The 26,985-nt window shown below is 36.5% G+C and overlaps 1 protein-coding gene across 9 annotated transcripts in view; it reads right to left on the bottom strand.

The window, feature by feature from the left end:
- The window catches only part of LOC123504759 (transcription factor 12-like), a 47,721-nt gene that overhangs the window by 3,277 nt on the left and 17,459 nt on the right, over positions 1–26,985 (bottom strand). For 2 of the 9 annotated variants that reach the window (XM_045255553.1, XM_045255559.1), the window contains exons 2-10: positions 22,728–22,812; positions 22,310–22,482; positions 21,710–21,898; positions 20,788–20,955; positions 19,929–19,985; positions 19,396–19,621; positions 19,025–19,151; positions 7,586–7,687; positions 3,568–3,713 (exon numbers count right to left, since the gene is read on the bottom strand). In XM_045255553.1, the coding sequence (XP_045111488.1) occupies positions 3,568–3,713; positions 7,586–7,687; positions 19,025–19,151; positions 19,396–19,621; positions 19,929–19,985; positions 20,788–20,955; positions 21,710–21,898; positions 22,310–22,482; positions 22,728–22,812 (1,273 nt within the window). The remainder of the gene's footprint in view (positions 1–3,567; positions 3,714–7,585; positions 7,688–19,024; positions 19,152–19,395; positions 19,622–19,928; positions 19,986–20,787; positions 20,956–21,709; positions 21,899–22,309; positions 22,483–22,727; positions 22,813–26,985) is intronic. The other 7 variants (XM_045255554.1, XM_045255561.1, XM_045255555.1 and 4 more) reach the window with 5 other exon arrangements.

Genomic DNA, 26,985 nt, shown 5'->3' with positions numbered 1-26,985 from the left:
CATTATCATATACATAGACACCCATAACAACAAATACTGATGATGCTGCTGTATCATACAAGTGCTAGTGATTGACATTAGATGAAACCTTCTCACAGCTGTGAAAACTCTTTTTGTATTTATTTGTATATTCACAAATAATCTCTCAAACATTAAACTCTGGAGGTCCAATCCTCAATGCATTACATAACAATTATAACATGATTAATGACATGAGAGGTGATTATAGGAAAAGAGGGAAAATGGAAGTCCAGTTGGGTGTTGAACACATCCAGATTAAGAGTGGATGTGTGAAAATTGCTGACCCAAGAAGATTGTGTTGATTGACAATTTATTTGGACCAAAAACCATGAAAGCTGTATGAAAGATGTGATGAGGCTGGTGCAAGTGCAAACAGCATGAAGTGTGGTATGTGGAGAAGAAAAACTGAGATGGCATGGTGCAATAAAAGGATGTAGAGTGCAGAGTACTTGTAAAGAAAAAGTGAACATTAAAGGCTTAATATAATAAAAAAAGCTTCTTGAAAGATGGAAGGAGTACAAATGTGAGTTGCATTTGAGACAAAAACCCTTGAAAAATACAAGGGTAATGTTTAGAATAGAAATGGAGACTTTGCCCATCTATTTTGCAGGACACTTCCAGAGAGGAGAAAGGCAATGCATCAGAGAAATAGAATGGATAAATGTTAATGCAAAAATTATGATAAATATATTTCATGATAAAACTATCCATTTCCTATACAGTGGAGACTCAATACTCAAACGTTTTAATAGTCAAACTTTTCAATACTCGAATGTGAGAGTTCAATTTAATACTTGAAAAATACCTGGTAGTTGAATGTCCACACACATGGTTGTAAACAAAGGCTCCCTAGCCTCTCCTTCCACCCCTCCATTAATTGTGCTACTCCGGTTGTCAAAATAACATTTTCCTGTGTTCTGTCTATAGTTTTTCATTTAGAAGCTTACAATTGCACCAAAGGCTTATCAGTGGTAAAAATATCTGGCCGTACACACGGTTGTAAACAAAGCACTGGGCTCTCCCTTTCCTCCGCTGCCATTGTCCTGTTCTGATACCAGTAATACCAAGGCAAAGTACCAGTATTCCAGTATACCTGTTCCATGGTCCTGCAGTTGTGAGAAAAACATTCTTCTGCCCTCTGTTTGTACTTTTTCATTTATAAACTTATAATGGCATCAAATAGATTTATTAGCAGTGAAAATAAGGAATCCAGTGAGAGTGTTGAGTGAGCCACAACCCTCCACTAGTGGGTTCACAAGAATCACACCATGAGAAAAGTTACCAGACGTTTTCATAGATGGTGACTCGTCCTCTGATGACCTCCCTCCTTCTCCTTTCCTTTTTTACATTATCCATCACCAGCCTTTACTTAAGGTATGTACGAATCAAAATTATATAAAATAAATTTCATTAAAATTTTTATAACAAATTAAATTTGAGTATTGAGTCTCACTGTACTGTATGTGTGAAAAGGCATTAGAATTCATTAGTGATTCAATCAGCCTTTTACAAAGTTTTCATTAGGATTATGGCACTACACTGATATGGTGAAATAATGTCTTCCATCAATTATGCTTATCTTCTGTTATATCTATTATAATTTGTTTTTCATAACATATGAATCTACAATGTCTTCCATCAATTATAACTATCTTTTGTTTTATCTATTTTAGTTTGTTTTTATAACATGAATAATAATCACACAAATCTAGTAGTATTGAAATCCATGTACACAGTACTTTGCTGACCCTACTTCTTTAATGTATGATGGAGATTGTGGGGATAGGTAAACTCTTCTTAAAAGATTAAGAGAAAAAAATATAAGAAATAAATCAATTTAGTTCCCAAAGAGTCCTGGCACTCCTCTGCAGGCTCCTGACTCTCCCTTGTCATGCCCCAACACTTCTAGGAAGGCTTTACTGCATCAATTGCCTGACACTATATAACCACCACAATAATATTTCACTGAGAAACTGTTCAGTAATTTCACTGCAGTCAATTTTCATAAAAGAAAGGTAAATTCATAATAAGGAGTCTAGTCTAGAACCCTGTGCTGCAACATGTTTCTGTAATACTAGGAAGAAAGTGCTAAAGAAACTTTACTAAGAGTGGTGGTGATAATCTATAAGCACAAACACATATGCCCATTCTTAATTAAAACTACAATGCTTTGTATTCAAGATTTGACTAATTTCTTTCTTCATGTCCAACACAATCATACCTGCTATACTTTTATCAACTGTTATTGTGAGTCAATTAGAAGACAAATTCAAATCAATATATAAACAAATATCATACTGTATAATAATTTTAAGAATGACAACTGAAAAAAATTATCTGAACTCACTGGCATACATGATCTGAATTTGGCTAATAAAATTATCCTGAACCTTAACATCTTAAATATAAGAGGACCAAAATTCAACATGCAGTACAAGCAGACACAAGACATTAAATATGCAAAAAAAAAAAAAAAAAAAAAAAAAAAATATATATATATATATATATATATATATATATATATATATATATATATATATATATATATATATATATATATATAATATATATCATAAATGAATAAATAAATAAACAATAACAAAAGTTTATAACAATGAATATACAAAATGAATATAATACAAAATAAATAAAAAAATTAACCAATTAATAAACAAAAATATGAAAAAACACATAAAAGCAAAATAAAACCCGCAATTAAAAAATAAATAAATAAACAAAAAAATAAATAATGCAAAAGATGATAACAAAGCCAAAGAAACATCTCATGGCAAAGTGAGGATTGCTGGAGAGAAATAAACAAGAGGGTGACACGTGGCAGGGAGTGAGGGAAGCCAGAGGGTGGCAGTGGAAGAACCAGAATCATTAAGAATCAGAGCATTTAATTTGCAGGAGCACTGGGCATCACATATTGATCTATGTATGTGTGTTTGTAAACTTGCATGTATATATATATATATATATATATATATATATATATATATATATATATATATATATATATATATATATATATATATATATATATATATATATATATATATATATATATATATATATATATATATATGCACATACTACAATGAAAAATACACACACATCCATACAAACAATATGCATTTTACATATATATATATATATATATATATATATATATATATATATATATATATATATATATATATATATATATATATATATATATTAGAATAGCCATTACCTTCCTTCATTACATGCTAAGAATTTTCAACTCAAGAGTGAAATGCAGTGTTGAGTCAAACTAGTGAACATAAAGGTCAGAATAACTTGTGATAAAAAAGGGCATCTAGATTCAAGATTCCTTAGCCATAGAGAAACCAGAAATATACCCTTGAAAATCTTAAAATAAACTTACAAAAGGAAACCAAATAAAATTCAACCATGACTAAATAGTTCCAAAAGATATTTCACACAGCAGAGCTGATCATATGAAGACATAACATGAAAACACCAATGACTGCACTCATTCTATTAGTAACAAGTGTGTACCTCTGACTTGCTGTTCGAGCGACATTATAACATCAACTGCCATGTTGAGAATGCCCAGCTTAGTCTGGGGCTTGTCAGTTTTCAGATGTGTCATACACATTCTTCCCAGTTCCTTGAGAGCGTCGTTTATGTCACGGATTCTGATCCTGGTGGGTGAAAGAACAGGTGATGGTGTGTTAGTGTTATTAGTTAGTGGATGGGTAAGAACCCCAAGCTGGGCGTGGTGCTGCCCTACCCACACTCATTTCCAACCACCCATACCACATCAAATGGTCCTCTCAAAACGATGAGAAAATAAATAAAACAAATACATAAATAAAATAATATAACTTGGATGTGGCAGTGGGTTGGGGCTGGATGAGGCTGGGTCAGAGCAATGCAGCCCTCAGAGTTGGGCTCAGCACTAGCAGGCTTACCTCTAACCTGCTGCTCCAGGGTGGTGATCACCTCCACAGCCATGTGCAAAATGTTAAGCTTGGTCTGCGCCTTATCATTCTTACAATGGATCAAACACATACGACCTAATTCCTTAAATGCTTCATTTATATCACGAACTCGTACTCTGAAAGGCAAAACCGTAAATGTCATCATTATTGATAACCAAAGGGATTTCAGATGCAAAGTGCCTCAATGCACTTTATGAAATAATGAAGCACGCAACAGATCAAGGGTGTATTAAGTTCGAGATATCTGCGTAAGTAAGAAAGCAGCCCCTTCATATTTGGGTTATTTGGTAGTTACAATTAATGAGCACATTTACGGTTTCCATTTTCTTCTTGACTAGAAGCAGGACTATATTTTAAACATGTCTCCACAAATGTAACATCTGTAAATTAAATATCACTGTTAATAAACACATTAATCATATAAAACAATGAAAGTCAGACAAACACCCAATATGAAGGGGAAATACTGAACACAAGCAGAAGCAAACCAGGCATCCTATGAAGTAATTTGGAGAGAGAGAGAGAGAGAGAGAGAGAGAGAGAGAGAGAGAGAGAGAGAGAGAGAGAGAGAGAGAGAGAGAGAGAGAGAGAGAGAGAGAGAGAGAGAGAGAGAGAGAGAGAGAGAGAGAGAATAAATAAATGTATGACTACAAATAAAGAAATAAATAATAAAAAATAAATAAAAAAAAAAGGCAAATAAACACACAAAGACAAATTGAGTGTAAACAAAGGAAAGTCTTCTTCTATATACCTTCACCTGGTGTTGAAGAAAAACATATCCAGAAAATGAAAATCTAGAATAAGATAAGAAAGTGTGTCCAGGGGATTGCAGCTCTTCTTGACCGTTCTGGGAAACATTTGATTAATAATAAGATCATATAATCATGAATGTGAACCTGAGAAACTGAAACCTTGTGAAGTGGCACCAATAGTCTGACCCAGTTAATTTTTCCAGCATTTGTGAATACCGAGCTTTGCAATTTTTATCATAAGAACTGATTCAAACCTTCTAATCTTGAAGCCTATGAGCACATAATAAAATATTATTGACACAGACATTCCATATTATATTAAATTCCATGAGTCAAAACTCTTGAACATTATAATCCTTCACACCATTTTTCTTTCACTTTTAGCTCCTCTTCTATGAACATTGTAAGGCTTCCTCTGACTTAGAATATTACTGAAGGAAAAACACTGACTCTCCAACTGCATTGACAAATATGAGAATGTAAAACACCAAAACCTGATCTCATAAGACTAAAGAGAATTCTATGGCTTCATGAGCAATGCTTGTCCCAAAATTGGCTATGCTACAGTTTGCATTTAAACTCCAAACTAAATTTAAATATACCAACCGAAAAACTACATTCCCAGTGCTTACAAAAATACTCACAAAATTTAACTGTTTTCTAAGCAACACCTCACTATTCAGTATCAACTCATCAATTCCTAAATCTTCATCTGTACACTACTTAACTCTGGCTGTTATGATTTACTTTCATACACATTTTAGCTGTGTAATCAAATGAAAGAATTCAGCTTCAGAGATCTTGAATAGCAATAAGTCTTCCAAGCCCTATTTAGCAATAAAAGACCACACCTGTGAGGTTGTCTGTCTTTTTAGTATAAAGAATACAATTTCTGTTAAGTTGGTGGATCTCACTGAGATGTGCAGGGTACAATCACTAGCAAAAGAATGATGACAAAAGATTTGGTTGAGGAAATAATTTATGAATACGAGAAAGAGGATAGGTGATACAACAAAATCATGCAGGTCACCACATTTAAAAAGTTTGGGAGAAAAACAAGGCTCATGGAGAGTATCAATACTGCAATAGACCACCTGGAATGGAAACTTGACATTGAAGTGAAGAAAGATCACATTTGTTAAATTTTTAAGAGTTCCATCGAAATCCTAAGAGAGGATGACCAAGATTCAGTAAGGAAAGCTATAAAATGATCTGAAGATCAACCTTTATGAAATTGATAATGGCTACCAGAAAGATTGCTTCCATATGCATTAGAGTCCGCCTGGTGAGGATACTCATAAACTTGAGAAAGATAGGAGTTCTAGATTTTTTACTGTTTTCTATTGAATTGAGTGGTTACCCTTCTTGGGAATGAGAAAAATGAGGTCAAACTTTCAGAAAGAAGTAAAGGTAGATGTTGATAAGGCACAGTTAAAAGAGTTTGACCAAACAAAGCATGAGCACAGAAGAACAATTAGGGAAAAAATCAAGAGGGACTATATCAGGTCCATAGGGTTTTTTGTGGATCAAGTCCATGATGAGCATAATGTAGTCAGAAAGTCATCATTCTGTGATAAGCTGTTTGTTCAAGAAATGTTCAGGTTTAGAGATATATGAGACAACAGTGATACCATCTGGGTGAAAGACAAAGAAGAGGTATTGTTGGGATACCTTTGGCTAAGTGATACACGTCATGAGATGAGGACCTGAAATCTTTCTAATTCTACAACGTTGATAATACTGCACTGTACTTTCCAGCCTCTTCTCTTTAGATTTCACTGTAAGCAAGAGGATAACAGTTTGGTTCTGAAATTCAAATGAAACTGAATGAATCATACAAGAGGGCAATGCTCCTCCATTTTCAAGTGGTAGAGGCAAACCTGAAACATTAAGTAATACAAAAGTTCCTAATCTTTATGGATTTTGTCATGTGCACAGTGCAAACACTATTCTTAGTGGAGCTATACATGTATATGAAAACCAACAGTATATTTAAATTATCATGCATATCAGACATGAAAATGATGTCATCAAAAATTCTGATAGTATCAGATGCAACGTCATCTAATATCAACTAAAATGTTTCCGTGTTGTATTTTCATGGAAATCTCAACAAATTATAGAACTCAGCACCCAAAAAAGTGGCCTGAATTTCTTGGGCTATGAAAACTTTAATTCAACATTAATGTAATAACATTTTTACCAGATACTACAAATTTAAACTAATGTTCCCAAATCCTATAGGATTCTGGGTAGATTCCCCCCAAAAAACAATCATTAAGAAAAACTAGTCCCAGATAAATCTATAGTGGATAACTGGATGTTTGTCTCTTAAGTTAGAAAAAACACTGGTTTAAAGTTCTAATTTGTGGACAAAGCCATGAACAACACTCATGCTGAGCAGTTTCTATTTTATTGCTTGAGTGTCTATTTGTGTACATGCATATATCCATAGAAAATAAAGATTTATGAATAAAAACAAAGAAAAAAGAAATATGCATTAAAAGTAACACAAATTTCATCAAGAAAGAATAAAGCTAAGATTGAAATCTGACTTTGAGCCATGATATTGTTGCAATATAGCTACTTCAGGATTTTTGTTACAAGACTCCTTTCTATTTAAGGATTGTAGATATAAAACAACAACAATAACTATGTAATAAATGGAATCAGGTATTACACAAAAACACTAAAATCTACCAGCCCCAAAGATTAAACATTACTTTATCATCTACCATCAAACATTATCATGACGTCAATCAGCAATGGCCAGCCATAAAAAACCCAACAGCAGCAGCAACACAGCACACTGGGACTCACCTCTCCCTCGCATTGTTGGCCTGGCGCCGCTCCTTTTCTCTCAGGGCTTTAGTTTCTGGGTCTATACATTCATCCTCCTCCGTACTGGAACAAGAACTAACGCTGGGTCAGTAAGAGATACCTAAATGTTAGTCATTCATGAGCTAAGAAAAATATGAATAAATTACTATCAAGAAATTGATACAAATTTCACATTCTTAAGTAAGAAACTTGCTTTGGGAAAAATAGTCTACTTTTATTAAACTTACCAATATATGCCGGACTATAAGATAATTCGTTATATAACATGACCCCCATTTTTTTAAGGAAAAGTTTAGGTTTTGTGCTATTACCACTGTATAAGACAACCGCCTTAGTGGTGGAGGGTGCATTACTGATGAGCTGCAACATGAAGGGCTTGCGTGGCAGTTGGTTTCCACACTTAAGTACATTAGTATCATGGCAAAATTCATAATTCCTATATTGCACAGTTCCAGTTGTTTCTGAGCTCCAAAATGGCTGGAACATACTTTAATTTCTTTTCTTGATTAGTACATACAATACTAATCGCCGCAGGTTTATTGCTGGCGCCTCATTGGTCCCTGGGGAGCCATATTATGGCTTTTCCTTCACTACCACTGCCACCCTTGATTTATTAATCCAACAATAAGCTCACATACAAGTACCTTACAATATAAGGAGTTAAAGGAATAAAAAATCAAAGCCATGATTGGATTAACATAAACAGTATCTACGAATGTCATGGTTTCTGTTAGCCTAATTGGCAATTGATGATTATTATCATGGCATGGCTGGGTGTGCCGACATGCTGTCAGTAAACATTCTACATCCTTAGAGAGTAGTTCATCCTGTCATAGAGCCAATAAATTGCACGCGCACACACACACACACACACACACACACACACAGTTGCCGAGAGAGGATGGCTCGTCTCCGGCTGTGGACGGGAAGAGGAGAAACTACCTTTGGTGTTACAGGGCCCCGGTATCTCTGTGTTAATTAATGTCCTATTAATGTCCTACTGTCGCATAGTGTACAAAGTGGGCCATTTTCAAGCGGGATATGGAGAGTGGTCCCTGGGCGGAGAGTGTGGGCGGTGATTGTTTTGGCCGTAAACAGCTGACGATAACAATCATGGCGTCCATGCCTAGACAAGCCTGGGACTTTGAAGGGTTTGTGATTACTCCAAGAGGACTGGAGAAATTAGATATGGATGCAAGAATTCAGGCATTAGAAAGTAAGTTCCTAAACATTTTATCCATAGAAGAAAAACTGGATAGAGTCATAGCGGAGAACGATTCCTTAAAAAAAAAAAATCTATTTGTTAACGATAGAGAACTAAGAGCTATTGAGGGAAAAAGTAGAAATGGAGAAAGAAAACCAACAACTAAGGAAACAATGTGAAGAGATGAAGGCTAAACTCCTAGAAATGGAGAAGAAAATATCTGAAGGGGACTTGAGGAAGGAGGAATGCCTTAACCTAATTGATGCCAGGATGAAAGAAGTAAACCATGAACATCAGGAGGTACAAAGGTCCTTTAGGGAGATAGTGAAAAGCAGGAAGAGGAAAATAAAGTGATTACGCAGAGTGAAATGGTAAAGGCACTAAAGGAAAATGAGTATGTGGTGAGAGATATTGCTGAAAAGAAAAATGTGTGATCATAACAGGATTGAGGGAGGAAACTAACAGGAACTGGCAGGATAGGAGGATAAGGAAAATGACAGGATTAAGTCTTTACTGAATAAGATTTCAGTAGAGGAAGAGGACCTATATGCTGAGGTAGAAGAAAGTGTGAGATTAGGAGCTTTTGAGGAAGGCAAGAATAGACCATTAAAATTGAAATTAAAGTCTCAGGTGGCAGCTGAGGCTCTGTTGAGGAGGGCTTGGAAACTTAAGGACTCTGAGGAAACCAAAACAATTTACATAAGAAGAAATATGTCACAGGATGAACGAATGAAAATGAAAGAGCTTGTAACTGAAGTGAGAGAGAGGAATGACGAAAGAACAGAGGAGGAAAAGACAAAGTTTTTTTGGAGGATGAGAAATGGGAGGCTAAAGAAATGGTAGATAAAACAGACGGAATAGACATTACATGGAAGAAAGAGACTAGGAATGGAATACAAGTGACTTACATGAATATAGATGGATTTCTGTCAAAGAGGCTAGAATGTATGGATTACCTAAGAAATAATGAACCGGACATAATGTGTGTGGTGGAAACAAAGCTAGATTGGTTTGTTGTAAAACGCTACAAAGTATGGAGAAATGATAGAAAAAAATAAAGGAGGTGGTGGTATAATGGTTCTTACTAAGGAAGATCTGATAGTGAAGGAGGTGAACTATAGTAAGAGAAATGAGGAAGTGATAGGTATGCTTATAACAGATGGTAAGAGGGACATTAATATTATAACAGTATACATACCACCCAGAACCAGTGCTTGGGTATATGAACAGTATCAAATGGTGATGAGAAATACTCTAGACAGAATGAAGCAAGAACTCATCAGAAAGGATAGAGTGATGATAGTCGGAGACTTTAATTGTAAAGAAATAGTGTGGGAAGACTACAAAGTGGTGAACGGTGGTGAGTGGGCAGAGGAATTGTTAAAGGTAGCAACAAATAACTTGATGACACAGTGGGTGAGATCACCAACAAGGTGCAGGGGACAAGATGTTGCAGCAAGGTTGGATTTGGTATTTACCAGGGCATCTCTAAAAGAGGAAATTGAACATGAATGTCCCTTGGGGAAAAGCGATCATGATGTCCTAAGCTTTGAGCTGGATACGGAATTAAGCACGAATAAGATTGTGGAACGCAGGAGGAAAAATTAAATTATATTAGGGCAAATTATAACCATATAAGGGAGTTCTTTAATGAAATTGACTGGTCCGTGGTATACCAGGAAAGGGATATGCAATTGAAATACGATAAATTTATGGATTTATATAACTCTGCTGTGAAAAGTTTGTGCCATATCACAGAAAGAGGACTTTAAATAATAAACAGTGGTTTAATAGAAATTGTGAAGAAGCAAAAAGAACAAAGAAAAGGCATGGAAGAAACTTAAGAAAAACAGTGATGTATTATCAAGAGAAGTTTACAAAACAGCAAGGAATAGATATGTTGAAGTAAGGAGAACAGCACAGAAGGAATATGAACAGAGGGTGGTGGAAAACTGTGATAGTGACCCAAAATGTTTTACAAATTCATAAATGGAAAACTAAATATAAGGGAGGCAATAGAAAAGGTAAAAAATGGGAAAGAAGTATATGAGGATGCTGGAGATATAGCTGAAATTTTGAACGACAACTTTTGCAAAGTGTTTACAAAGGAGGAGCATTTTATGGGAGGAAGGCCTACGGAAATAAAGCAAATGCAGGACATCATGGTTACTAAGGAAGATGTAAGGAAAATTATAAGCAATCTGGATATTAATAAATCAATGGGGCCTGATGGCATATCTGGGAGGTTGCTAAAAGAATGTAAGGATCAATTGTTGAACCCGTATTTGATATTGTGGAAACCTCCATACGAACAGGATTAGTCCCGAAAGAGTGGAAAAGAGCTGACATTGTGCCTATATATAAGAATGGTAGTAGAATGGAACCGCTAAATTATAGACCAGTATCGTTGACTAGTATATTGTGCAAGGTATGTGAAGAAGTAATTAAAGCTAAGTGGAGTGAGTATCTAGAAAGTGAAAACATTCTGAGTGAAAGACAGTTTGGTTTCAGAAAAGGAAGATCGTGTGTATCCAATTTATTATGTTTTTATTCAAGAGTGACTGACATACTACAACATAGAGAGGGATGGGTGGATGCTATCTACCTGGACTTGAGAAAGGCCTTTGATAAAGTACCACACAATAGACTGATGTGGAAACTAAAGAAGATTGGAGGAGTAAATGATAAACTAGCAAAATGGATGGAAAATTACTTAGTGGGAAGAGAAATGAGAACAGTGGTGAGAGGAAGGAAGTCCGAGTGGAAGAAGGTAACCAGTGGAGTTCCACAAGGGTCAGTGCTTGGTCCCATCATGTTTTTGATTTATGTTAATGATATGCCAGTAGGAATTGACAGTTACATGAACATGTTTTGGACGATACTAAAATTATGAGGAGAGTAAAGAATGTGGAAGATTGTAACAAGTTACAGGAAGATCTTGATAAAATATATGAGTGGAGTAAAGAGTGGCAGATGGAATTTAATATAGACAAGACCCATGTTATGAAAATGGGAAGAAGTAGATACAGACCAAACAGGGATTACAGGCTGGGTGATGAGAAAATTAAAGAGACCAATGAGGAGAAAGACTTAGGAGTAACTGCAAAACACTTTGTCACCGGAGAAACACATTAACAAGATATTTTGGAAAACATATAACATGCTTCAAAATATTGGCCTTGCATTCCACTACCTAGATGAAGGAATGATGAAGAAGATATTATGTACCTTAATAAGACCCCAGTTAGAATATGCAGCTTGTGTCTGGTCACCGCATATGAAGAAAAATGTGAAGAAGGTGGAAAGGGTACAGAGGCTGGCAACAAGGATGGTACCAGGACTCAGGGAGTTAGACTATGAGGAAAGACTGAGGAAACTGGGGCTGACCACATTAGAAGAGAGAAGAACAAGAGGAGACATGATAACTATGTATAAATTGGTGAACAAGATTGACATACTGGACAGAGAGTTGATAAAGGTGACCACAAGTAATCATCTCCGAGGACATGGAAAAAAGCTAATAAAAGACATCTGTCCAACACTTTGTTTGCCCTTGGATAAAAAAAAAAAAAGAAAAAAAAAAAAAAATAATGACGTGAGAAAATACAGTTTTCCGCATCGTAGTATTGATAAGTGGAATAAACTGAGCAGTGATGTCGTTGACGCGTTGTGTGTCAATCAGATGAAAGAGAGGTATGACAGGAGTGGACAAGGAGACAGGACACAGAGAGCTTAGCTCGGGCCCTGTAATACACAAATAGGTGAATTACACACACACACATACACACAAGATATATATATATATATATATATATATATATATATATATATATATATATATATATATATATATATATATATATATATATATATATATACACATACAGGCAACCCCTGCTTAATGAAGGTCCACACAACAAAATTTTGCTACAATGAAGGTTTCATTTTACTACCATCTGCTCGTTTAACGAACACCAAACTTGCTTTAACAAAGTTTTATCCAGGTAATTTTTTCCAAGTTTGAAAGGCCTGCCGTATCACGCAAGCCGACAGGCTTTTGAATACACCAGCGCCTCTCATGGATAACATGTGCACCACTCACTGCCCCTGTTCAAAACAATAACAGCGTCAGCAACAGCTTGTCTTCCCTCGCTCAATTTACCACCAAAACGCCCTGCAATGTCGCCTAGTGTTGCTAAGAAGACCAGGAAGTCTCTTACTCTCGAAATGAAGGTGGATATTATTCACAGACACGAGAGGCTAGAAAACTATAGTAAAACTAAATTATACTGACCCCGTAGGGTGTTGTTTGCCATTCTGCCAGATTTCCAACCAAAACATTCAGCCTATACTACTCATGGTTCTTTAATCACAGTATTATTAACAAACGGTGTTCTAAGAATATTCTGACTATTTAATTAAATAGCAGGTGATGCAAATAAGTGTTATATACCAAGTCAAAAGAAGGTATTTCATGGACATGTGTGATGATGTGGCATGTCAGGACAGGCGACGTTGCCAGTTGACCCGAGGGGGGATTTCCCATGGGGAAAGGGGGAGGAGTCAGGTCACCACGCAGGTGCATATCGACTCACTTCTCATTTGGTCGCCACGATGGAAGGATACACTGACACTTCCTTGCCTGTGTGTTGTACAGCCAAACCAAGAAGTTTGTCTACAGAATTAACCCTTTCAGTGCTCCGGACCACGATCGTGGCTTTGAGGGAAATGCCTCCTGTCCACGATTGTGGTCCCATATTTGACGAGTCACAGAATTAAACCACGCACCTCCTGGCTGTTGCTAGTTGCCAAATGACATTCTCCCATCCTCTCTCGACTCATGGGATGCGCCATCAGTTGCGTGGTAAGAAAAATATAGTCACAATGGCAGTAGAGTATCAGATGCCCCTTTTTTCACAATTATTATTATTTTATGTTGCTAGTGGCTATTTGTGCATTTATTTACAGAAATAACAAGAGTAATGATCAAATCTTGTTGTTAGAGAGCAGATATGCCAGATATTATTCGTTTATTGGTAGTATATTGCATATTTTGTATATTTCCATATATGGGCATGCATATCCTCGCTCATGATAGTATGTACATCAGAAAAACACTCTGAAAACATATTCTATATTATTTGTGTGGACATAATGTATGCACAGGTGTGAAAAACAATTACCCTAGCACATTCTGGAGCAGTTCTGAGCAACTGCAGTTCAAATCAGGCAGAAAATTCTGTGTAATTTTGTGAAAACACCTGCACAAGTTGCGGTTGAAAATAACCACCCGCTATGATAGCAATACTCAACAGCACACAACATACCACCAGAAAGCCAACTTCCTATCATTATTGCACCACTTGTCCCAGTGCAAACAAGATATACACCACAGCATCACAACCTTATCAGCATTTCTTTTCCCCACTCATTATATTACACTGGGTATCTCGAGAGGACATAATAGTAAATATTTGGTAAATTATCAGCCTCATTTTCACTTTTATAACCAGCAACTTTACAATATTTAATTTACCTATGGCATCTTCATGTCTTGTCCATCACTTATATATTTTTTTAGCGAAGTCATGCATTAAAATGAATAAAGAACAGTTATTCCATTTTCCTTGAAGTAATGAGAGATTTGGCAGTGTCGCACGGATTATAGGCCTAGCCCTACGGGTCAGTACAATTTAGATTTACTATAATAGCATTGCTCGCCACCATCTTGACTCCATCTACTGTCTCTACTATTTTCAAGTCAGCAGACTCTATTAAGAAGGCTGGTGAGACCATATCTTCCTTGCAAGCTAAAAGAACCACCTGAACTCGTGACTACAATGAATAAAATGGAAAGCCTTGTGGAAATGTTTTGTATGTGATACAATGATGCGCCCTTTGTTTACATTCCACAGGTTGCCGGTTAGTGTCTTTTGTTCACTCTCCCTCCCTTCATAAATTTAAGATCATCAACATTATAAAGTTACGTACATACATACATTAGTGTACATTATAATGACTTAAATTAAACTGCCTAAATGTTTAACTTCATAATTTTTACTTTCATTAAACCTTTCACTGTACTACGATGATGCCTTGCTTTGTCTACTCTCAGTGGGTTAGAATCGGTTCACTTAGGACCTGTGAAGTTTCGCAAAGAGGGTTTTATAGAGCCTTGCCTTGACAACAGCGTAACCCTTTGTTAAGTGGGGTTTACCTGTATGTATGTATGTATGTATGTATGTAACAAAATTTATGCTTATATATATATATATATATATATATATATATATATATATATATATATATATATATATATATATATATATATATAATATCTCTGACCTTTCTAGGTTGCTGATACGTAATATTTGTGATCTTTCTAGATTTATGAATATGGCTCCTTCCAAAAATATGAGAGAGAAGGATATTACAGGTATAGTGCAGAACTGCAAACTTATCAAGAAACGTAAAATATTTTTGCTTCAAGAGAAACTTCACATCATAGATAGCCAAGGTTAAGAGAGGTGAGAAGCTGAGTCCACAGTGTGCAACATAGCGAAATGTAAAGATGCCATAAAGAATGCAGTGCAACAGGCATCACCTCATGCTAGGGATAATATTGCGAAGGTAGCTCATGACCCCAAACTTCCCCAGCAAGCTCACTGTCGAACTACTATATATATATGTGGAATATATGTTTTATCAGGAATATATTTAGTTATATCAGTCTTGGTGGGTCCTGGTCCCAATCTTATTTATAACATATAGAGTTCTATTATTCGATTAATGCTTTTTCATTTCTGTGCACATTTTCTTGGTCCTTTTAAGCATTTCAAACACCTGTGTGTGTGTGTGTGTGTGTGTGTGTGTGTGTGTGTGTGTGTGTCCACTATATATATATATATATATATATATATATATATATATATATATATATATACAGTAAAGTCCTGGTTACGGTCTCGAGTTACGCCAAACTCGTAGTTATGTCAGTCCACTATAAGGCAATTTAAGATTAAAAATTGAAAATTTATAAATTGCGGATTTATTGTTTGTTGGTGGTTGCCCGCCACACCGCCCGCCTCACGCTTGAATACAATAACACCCTGCCTCAGTTCCACCACACCATCGCCCCTGGCAAGAGTGTTATCCTACTTCTGCGTTTACTGACTCAAGTTCTTAGTATCTTGCTCAATGGCACCAAAGAGAAAACTTCTTAGTGACAGCAGTGATGCTAAGAAAAGGAAAACCATTATGCTACAAGAAAAGAGGACATAATTAAAAGACATGAGAAGGGAGGCAGCAGCTGTGTGTGAGGGAGGGAAGAAGAAAATGGGAAGCCCGTTACCATGACAACGAGGAGGTTGACGACCTTGAGAGCTCGCACACCCATCACAACAATAACAATTCCGGAGCCTTCGCCTGGGCCACACGACACTCGCAGCTGACTTGTACCGTCTGCGCCTGTCTGTTGATCCCTATTGCCCTTTCCTATTGCATTTCCTGCCCCGCTGCCCACGCTTCTACTCCCACCACACTGCACTACGCTCCCAGCTGTCCCCCCTGGGCGTCACAACATTCGACCTGCCCACCCTCTCAGCAACCTGCAGTCTTTCGCGTTCGTGGCCCTAATCAACAACAAAAACAAACTTGTGTTTCATATTCCTACGTAGTTGTAAATAATATAACAATATAACCTTTAACTTACCTGAATGACCATAAACCATGATTGGTTGAAAACTCGATAATATGCTTTGAAATGTACGGAAACTCAAATTACGTACAAAATCGACTTACGTCATGTTTCAGGAACGTAACTCTGACGTAAACCGAGACCTTACTGTATATTGGTAAGGTACACACGTGCATGTGGCTGCAAAATGAATTCCAAGTTACAAGCAGCCCCTGCTTAATGAATGTTCACACAACAAAATTTCACTACAACAAATGTTTCCTTTTTACTACCATCTGCTTGTATAACGAACACCAAACTTGCTTTAATGAAATTTTATCCAGGTAATCACGCAAGCCGACAAGCTTTTGAATACACCAGCGCCTCTTGTGGACAAAACACACACCACTCACTCCCCTACCTTTCTCCACTTTTCCGTATCTTCCTTGCAAGCTTAAAAAAATAACATCCGAACTTGTGACTCTGCAATGAATAAAATGGAAAGTCTTGTGGAAATGTGGTACAGGCTTAACGAAGGTTCACACAACGAAGTTTCGCTACAATGAAGGTTTCCTTTTACTACCATCTGCTTGTTTAACAAACACCAAACTCGTTTTAACGAAATTTTATCTAGGTAATTTTTTCCAAGTTTGAAAGCCCCACTGTATCACGCAAGCCGACAGGCTTTTGAATACACCAGCGCCTCTCATGGACAAAACACGCACCACTCACTCCCCTAGTTCAAAACAATAACAGCATCAGCAACAGCTCTTCCCTTGCTCTACATGCCACCAAAACGCCCAGCAATGTTGCTAAGAAGACCAGGAAGTCTCTTACTCTCGAAGTGAACCTGGATATTATTCACAGACACGGGAGAGGCGAGAAAATTAATAGCCTTGCTTCCCACCATGGCTTGACTCCATCTACTGTCTACCATTTTCAAGTCAGCAGACTCTATTAAGAAGGCTGGTGAGATCATATCTTCCTTGCAAGCTAAAAAGAACCACATGAACTCGTGACTCTGCAACGGATAAAATGGAAAGCCTTGTGGAAATGTGGTACATAAATTTTGTATGTGGTACAATGATGCGTCCTTTGTTTACATTCCACAGGTTGCCAGCTAGCATATTTCCCACTCCACTTTCCCTCCCTTCATGAATTTAAGATCATCAACATTATAAAGTTACGTACATACATACATTAGTGTACATTATAATGACTTAGTCTTAAATTAAACTGCTTAAATGTTTAATTTCATAATTTTTACTTTCATTAAACCTTTCACTGTACTATGATGCACTCTCACTTTGTTTACTCTCAATGGAAGCTCAAGTCAGGGGTTAAACTTGTTATAATTGGTTCGCTTAACGAAAATTCACTCAACGAAGGGTTTTTTAGGAACGTAACCCCTTCGTTAAGCGAGGCTTGCCTGTACATAAGTTTTGTATGCGGTACAATGATGTGCCCATTATTTACATTCCGCAGGTTGCCAGGTAGCGTTTTTCACGCTCCACTCTCCCTCTTTTCATAAATTTAAGATCATGAACATTATAAAGTTACTTACATACATACATACTAACATACATAATAACTTCATAATTCTTAATTTCATTAAACCTTTTACTGTACTATGATGCACTCTCACTTTGTTTACTCATTATGGGAGTTCAAGTCAGGGGTTAAACTTGTTATAATTGGTTTGCTTAATGAAATTCACACACATTTTTTTTTTTTAGGAACGTAACCCGTTCATTAAGCGGGGGTTGCCTGTACTGTGGTACTTAATGTTCACCACGGGGTTAAAGGATTGTGTTTTATTCTTGGTATATAAGACAACCCCTTGATTTAGGAGCCCCAAAATTGGAAAAAACAAAAAAAAAAAAAAAAAAACACCTCATACTCCAGCATATAAGGTATAAGTGTTAAAGAAATTTCACATTCCTTGAACAACTACAAAGAGTTCAATAATCTAATCTAACATATTTCATCATGGCTGCAAATGAATATTGTGAGGTTATACAATACAATCTCAATATAATCAACTTTGTTTCAGTGAATGATGGATACATTGAATCCTTTCAATTTTCTACACAAGTGTCACTTTAAATCAACTTGAAATCATTAATGCACTCATCCGAACATAAGAAAATAAGAGAAGCTGCAAGAAGCTGTCAGGACAAGTGGCAGTATGAAATGTCACTTACAACCTTTAATTTTAATGCATACAGACAAAAATAGTATAGAAAAAAAGAAGTTTATTATAAAATATTCATGGGCAAATTAAACTTAATCATAATTAAGGAGGAGGGTGGGAGGTCGAAGTTGGTCAAAAGTGTGATCCACCCATCCAGTAATGGAATGGAATTTAATTGAAAGTGTAGATGTTAACATCATCTATCTGTTTATTTATATTTCATGCCTGTTCCTAAGAGGTCCTACTATCAGTAATGTCTTTTAGAAAAAGGCAATGATATTTGTTCACAATCACTGATCCTCACTTTGATCTGACTCAACCACCATAAAAACTATACATCAATACCTGCGAGAGCGTTTGCCACTCTTAGTTCCAGCCGGCATGGTTGCCGCAACATTTGTAGTGGACAGGTGTGAGGAGGACAACTCTTCAGTCTTAATGTCCAGTTTGTCTTTAACACCTTCACCTAAACCTGAAAAGGAAAGGTGCATACCATACTGCATGGAAGGTATTACAGACCTAGTATATTCCTAAGTATATCACAATGTATATGAGCAAATAAATAACAAAATATATGATAAAAAACAAAAGATGTATATAATATATATATATATATATATATATATATATATATATATATATATATATATATATATATATATATATATATATATATATATATAAATCATAACAACAACAACACTATTTATAACTACCTGAAACAAGTCCTTTTAGGTCTTGTGAGTGGGACCCCAATGTTGTAAAATTGGAATTTGGTTGACCTCCAAGATGTGAATCCAGAGCAGAAGGATAGGGTGGAAGAGAGCCTCCGTGGGAGGAGGATCCAAGGTGGGCCCCAGCTCCTGGCAGGCTGCCGGTGGTTTCAGCATGGCGCTGTAACACATTGACAGCATCTTCCAATCTTTCATCTATTCTTGATCCCTAAAAAGATAAAGAACAAAAATTATTCACATTTTAGCAACACAAGACTTGACCTTTCATGAAGATAACTTCCAAAAAGTATTAAATAACATCCATGATTCTTGTAGTCAAAGCATGAATGAAATGCCTCTCATTCAAATATCTCTACTTAATCTATCAAGAAACAGCAGGAGTAGTAATTCCATCCAAGACTCCAATTTTATCTGAATCAAATGCATCTTGTCAAGAAAACAAAAGCAAACTGAAACCAATCTTCTAATCAAATTAACACACACAAACCAAAGCAGAAGAGAGGGTGCATCTTTACCTCAATATCTCGTAGGTAGTCGATTGCGGACTCTAAGTTCTCCTCTGCCATACGTGGCTACAGTGCAATAAAGAAGAAAAGAAGAAAAAATGTATAATAACCATGCAAACTTAAGTGAAAAGGTGTACTAGTTCATGCAAAATGTGGTGCAGTCTTATATACTGATAAAAATTCATGCCATGTCAGTGCAAGACAACATGCAATGTTGTCAGAGTTGAAAAATTAAGGCACACATATATCTACAAAATTAAAGTGCTACATTCTCCCACTATAAAGACTACATCCTGACAATGAACTTCTGCTAACGCAGTGTACTATATTACTCAACACAATTAAGGAACAATTGTCCACAAGAAATGAACATCTAAGTAAATTAATGATGTAGGACCGGATATAGGGTGAGCAGGGCATGCCTATAATATGCTGAATAAAAATATTTATAAATAATTTCACATTTCCTAATACACAGCTAAATGAATAGCTAAAACTGTCCAACAAGCTAAAACTAATACAATAAAGCTTGCATTTCTAAACACTGAAAATACAACAACTAATTATACTAATTCACTACCACACACAGATAACTGGATGATAGGTTTGTGCTGCAGAACTAAGAAGACTACAGACATGCATGATAATCTTGTCACAAATAGAGATGCTGAAAAGCTTAGTGCCAGTGTTGCAAAAGATGCCATTAACAGATACAATGCCAGAGGAAAAATCTGACAATGTGTCCCTTTCTTATCTAAATCTAATTGTGCCAAACTTTAACAATATGCACAAAAGAAAAGTTTTTCTTTTTTTCTTTTCTTTTTCTTTTGTTTGCTCTAAAATGGAGCTTCAATAGGAGACCACTTACCATAGGGAGAGACCGGTCAAAGTGTGGTGAGGTGGGAGTGTGAGGCTGAGGCCATTGTTGAGGGGGTCCACTGTTGGCCCCTGAGGTGAGGGGTGGCGGGGAGGTGGCGGACACCGGAGTGCCTGGATTACTGCTGTAGCTGCTCGACGTTTGGTCTCCAGGGTAAATCTGAGCCACAGAAATCTTTCTTAATCTTTAGGCTATTACACTATTTCCTGTCAGCTGTCTTAAAAAAAAAAAAAAAAACATTGCTGTAGTTCTAAAAGACATAGCTCAAGAATGTAAGCCTGACTGATCACTCTGAAATTTAATTTTGTTCTTTGGTTCTACACAACAGCAGTAAATAGATCATAATCAACTCATTAAGAAAGAGAGAAAGAGAGAAAAAAAATACTTATTTGCAGAGTAAATAGCTCTGTAAAAAATTTCACCAAGATAAAACCCATTTCTATTGAAATAAATGCATATAACCAATTTCAATGGCTAATTAAATAAATGAAAATGAGCTTTTCATTAATACCTAATACTATATCAAATGTTTCCTGACAATTTCATCATGTGTATGTGAGAACATGATAGAATAAAATAGATGTCTGAAAAAAATCAAAAAGCATACGCTAGACCTTAAGCAACATCTATTTGTAGCAAATATTTACATATGTAATATGTTTCTGACTGGCCCAAAAATTTAGTCATAAACTCATTTCCTTCTCTAGCTTTGCTGTGTTGCACCTATCAAGCCTTTGCCTGCCCCATTCCTATGCTGCAGCTTAGTCATCCTTCTGTTGCCTTAGTGCATCCAAAGCTTACAATCATCTTATTATGAATGTTATTTGCCAAAGCTTGCCAGTGTTCATCTTCTTGAATGAACATATTATGCATACATGACTCCCCAGCAGCAGCCACCATGTCTGGTACTCACAGAAGATAATGCTTTGCCGAGTGTGTCGCCGGTGTTAGCTGTGGCTGTGGCCTGGGTGTGGTTAGGCACAGGGGAGTGTGTGTAGAGTGGTGAAGAGGTAGCCACGGAGCTGCCTCCTGTGGTGCTGCTTGCACCTGGGCCCCGGAATGATGACATGGGTGGCAAGGCTGAGGCCATGGGTTCATAACTCTGCACAAGAAGGCAACATGCATGCATTACTTCACCCATCACCCAGGGACTGTGATGAAGCATTAATACAATAAGCTTAAATTATTGCTATGCATACAGCATACATACCTTATTTATGGATTAAAACTAAATTTTTGCCTGATAACAAAAAAGCAACATTATTTAGTGGCATATCTAACAAATATAATACAATGATCTGCAACAAAGAAGGCATGGCATGGCTTTAAAGCATTTATAACACCATCCACCCCAAATATCAACAACATGTAATTACAATGCTGATAACAATTGGTAACCTATAAATGCATGGCTGCAATGAGTGCTCCAAGGCATGTTTTAGGCCCCTTATGAGCATACTGAATCTATTATCTTAAATTAATATGGTGGTTAACATATTCATCAGGTATTCACCATGTGGTCAGGGAGATGAGGGGCCATGTAATGAGTCTGTGGTAGGTGTGGGGAGGGGCCCATCATGGACGGTGAGGGGTAGGGGTAGCTCATGGCTCCTGCCACTGCTGCTGCTGCTGCTCCTCCACTCCCACCTCCCCCGGTTGTTGCCCAGACATCGCTCCCCCCACCATCTGTGTTAATGGTAAACATTTATCAGTATATGAGACAGCTAGTGGATGGCATGGTCTCACTATTATATATGTTTTCAAGCAAATGCTTTCCTTCAACAGGTATTCAATTAATATATGCTTCTAATAATTTACTTTGAATAAATTTCCTACATTTGGAGCTACATAGGTGCTCTTCAAAAATATATCAGCTAGCTCATCACTCATACTTCTAAAATTAACACTTGATGCAAAAAGTGAATACTCACCCATAAAGTAGGATTCAGCATAGAGGCCGCCAGGCTTGGGCGACGTGTACCTTGGCGAGTCCTGGTTGAAGTCATCTGAGCCATACTGCAAGAAGACACACAACAGTTAGTAAATACACATTGAAACTCCCCAGAAACCCACTCTCCATGCAAACAAGATGGAAATGTTTCTGAATAACTGCTGAATCTCAAGGAGCTTTGCAGCATGTGATACAAATCTGAGCAATTGTGAATAGATATATTGTATATGTATAGGTAATGTATTAATAAAATTTCAATGCAAGATAAAGTAACTATGAACTAGGAAAGCATGTTTTGATAAATACTTTGAAATATTCATCTTGTGTATATATAGTTTTGTACACAAGTATCTAGAGACATTTCATCTTCACTTCTACAAAGCATATCATTACTTTATAACAATCACTAGTATCATCATAAAAAGTTGCAATGTGATAAAGAAACATGACAAGAAATTAGACATACAATAACAGCTACTTGTATCACCTTACTAATGAATAAAAAAAAAAAAAAAAAAAAAAAAAAAAAAAAAAAAAAAAAAAATAATAATAATAAATATATGCACATACATCAGTTGATGAAAAAAAGGTCAATGACACTCCAACCATGCATATACAATGTACAAATATCATACCAAGAAGTAAATTATCAAAGCACTCATAAATGCATCAACATAAATGCCCCAAATCATGACCATTTTACATAAAGACAAATTCATATTTGGTGTTGTGAATGAATCTTACTGTTTGTTGGATATTGCTACAAGAAAGGCACCACATTCTAAGCTGATATAAGTGATTTCTGAAGAAAACAAAAACTTAATCAAACCTAATCTAAATCTATCCTCTTACAACCATAGCAGGAAACTTAGCTTTTGGGACATTTGTACCCTGAAGGATCCCTGAAAACTTATTAGAAGTGTTTCCCAATGTGTGTGTGTGTGTGTGTGTGTGTGTGTGTGTGTGTGTGTGTGTGTGTGTGTGTGTGTGTGTGTGTGTGTGTGTGTGTGTGTCATTCACCATGGTCATCTGCTGGTCACCCAGCCAGCCTTCCCCATTACTGAGTGTGCTTCAGAGCTCATAGATCAATCTTTGGGTAGGACTGAGACCACACCACACTCCACACACCAGGAAAGCGAGGCCACAACTCCTCGAGTTACATCCTGTACCTATTTGCTGCCAGGTGAACAGGGGCTACACATTAAGAGACTTGCCCATTTGCCTCGCTGCTTCCTGGGACTCGAACACAAGCCTTCTCGGTTGTGAGCCAAGTGTGCTAACCACTACACTACACGGTTGTGTAGAGAGAGAGAGAGAGAGAGAGAGAGAGAGAGAGAGAGAGAGAGAGAGAGAGAGAGAGAGAGAGAGAGAGAGAGAGAGAGAGAGAGAGAGAGAGAGAGAGAGTGTGTGTGTGTGTGTGTGTGTAATTCACTGTTTGATCTGCTGCAGTCCCTGACGAGACAGCCAGACGTTACCCTACGGAACGAGCTCAGAGCTCATTATTTCCGATCTTGGGATATGTCTGAGACCAGGCACACACCACACACCGGGACAACAAGGTCACAACTCCTCGATTTACATCCCGTACCTACTCACTGCTAGGTGAACAGGGCTACACGTGAAAGGAGACACACCCAAATATCTCCACCCGGCCGGGGAATCGAACCCCGGTCATCTGGCTTGTGAAGCCAGCGCTCTAACCACTGAGCTACCGGGCCGTGTGTGTGTGTGTGTGTGTGTGTGTGTGTGTGTGTGTGTGTGTGTGTGTGTGTGTGTGAGAGAGAGAGAGAGAGAGAGAGAGAGAGAGAGAGAGAGAGAGAGAGAGAGAGAGAGAGAGAGAGAGAGAGAGAGAGAGAGAGAGAATCTGCTAATGTAACAAACCATTCAGAATAAATATGCACACCTATGTATGCACATCTATACAAAACATAAAAAATTAATGTCTCCTAGAAGAGTTCACCTAATTCCAGCATGGTACATAATATTTTCACAGCAGAACAGCTGAACCCCCTGCCCGCCTGTTGGTTAATCTGGGTGTGGTGGTGGAGTTAGGCTAATGCCTGATGGCATGAAGACTTTACCACCTAAATATAGTGAACAACAAGTCCCTATTAACAGCATAACAGCAAGAGAAGGAGGAGCTGCCTGGACGAGTGGAGATGCTCGTGGTGGCCGGGGCAGGCCTCCGTGATACAGGGAGGCAGTAATATTGGGTAATATCACTTATCGCGTCGGTGGCTACCAAACCCAATAATGTGGGTGGGCAGCCCCAACGCTTCATCCAATAATGGGAAGCTTACCACCCCCTCTTCCCCTCCTTACCCTTTCTCCCCTCCCAACTACCACACCTCATAAGCCCTCCCAAGCAGTCAAACAGTGTCAGTCACTCTCTTTCTCTTTCTGAATATCTTTTCGGCATAAAATTTTTAAACAGAGCGACAACATAACCTAAGTAACATCCTTTTGGGGCACTCTGCACGCGAAACAACCATAGTTCATCACTAAGCTGGCAGTCCTAGGCCAGTGCATCATCCTCGCAGCTTCCTAGCCAAGTGTGGACAGAATCAGGGCCTCAACAGACCCCTCACGAGCGGTAGTGGCAGGCAAGGAACATGGTGGCGAACAACAAAGTAGTGACATGATAGCCAGTGATGACTTGAAGGCTGGAGAGGACACGTCAATATTATGTGAAGCAGTAGATCTAGCTGCGATGGTGAGTATGCGCCTTATGAATGCGAGGCAGGTATGACAGGCTGTCGGAGACGAAACAAAACGGAAGTGTCCGAACGCCAAGTGCGGCCACTTTAATATGAGACTTATTGAAGCTATAAACTGGGAGTAAATAATAAATGGACACCCATAAAGCTAGGAAGTGCCAGGCCAGACATCAAGACCACGGCATGAGAGGCGTAACCAGCAAAGCAGCTAGGGTTCATCCCAAGCCACAACGGGTGGCAACTTGTCCCTTACCGCTCTACCTGCCACTCCACCGCTTTTCATTAAGTTGAGAAGATAATTTCGCGGAGCTGAATATGAAGAGTGCACTCAAGAAAATTACTTAATACGAGCGATAAATGGTTTGGTGTAAACATCCGTACTCTAAAACCACCACCAGCCCCGCCGTGGTGATGCCCTGTGTGGCCACCTTCAGCCCTTCCACCCCAGGGCCTCTTCCCGCGCCACGCTACCTAAACAGCAGGCTGTCCTACTCAAACACGCACACATTCACAATTATTGTTCTAATTACATATATATTTTTCTAAGTCACACACACACACACACACACACACACACACACACACACACACATACATATATATATATATATATATATATATATATATATATATATATATATATATATATATATATATATATATATATATATATATATATATATATATATATATATATATATATATATATATATATATATATATATATATATATATATATATATATATATATATATATATATATATATATATATATATATATATATATATATATATATATATATATATATATATATATATATATATATATATATATATATATATATATATATATATATATATATATATATATATATATATATATATATATATATATATATATATATATATATATATATATATATATATATATATATATATATATATATATATATATATATATATATATATATATATATATATATATATATATATATATATATATATATATATATATATATATATATATATATATATATATATATATATATATATATATATATATATATATATATATATATATATATATATATATATATATATATATATATATATATATATATATATATATATATATATATATATATATATATATATATATATATATATATATATATATATATATATATATATATATATATATATATATATATATATATATATATATATATATATATATATATATATATATATATATATATATATATATATACATATATACATACATACATACATATATATATATATATATATATATATATATATATATATATATATATATATATATATAGTGACGGAAATAAGCTGAAAAATCCTCACTATGTAACAAGCATGACACTGCATGGCCGAAGCTTGCACTCACCGCGGTGCTGAACTGCACACCGTTGGGTGCCGCTTCCTTCACACCACAACATTCAAAACATCATCACACATCACATGCTCTTACGATTTGACAGTTTCCAT

Source organism: Portunus trituberculatus, chromosome 17, assembly GCF_017591435.1.
Source record: "Portunus trituberculatus isolate SZX2019 chromosome 17, ASM1759143v1, whole genome shotgun sequence".
Taxonomy (NCBI): domain Eukaryota; kingdom Metazoa; phylum Arthropoda; class Malacostraca; order Decapoda; family Portunidae; genus Portunus; species Portunus trituberculatus.
This window is presented reverse-complemented; position numbering and strand designations above follow the sequence as displayed.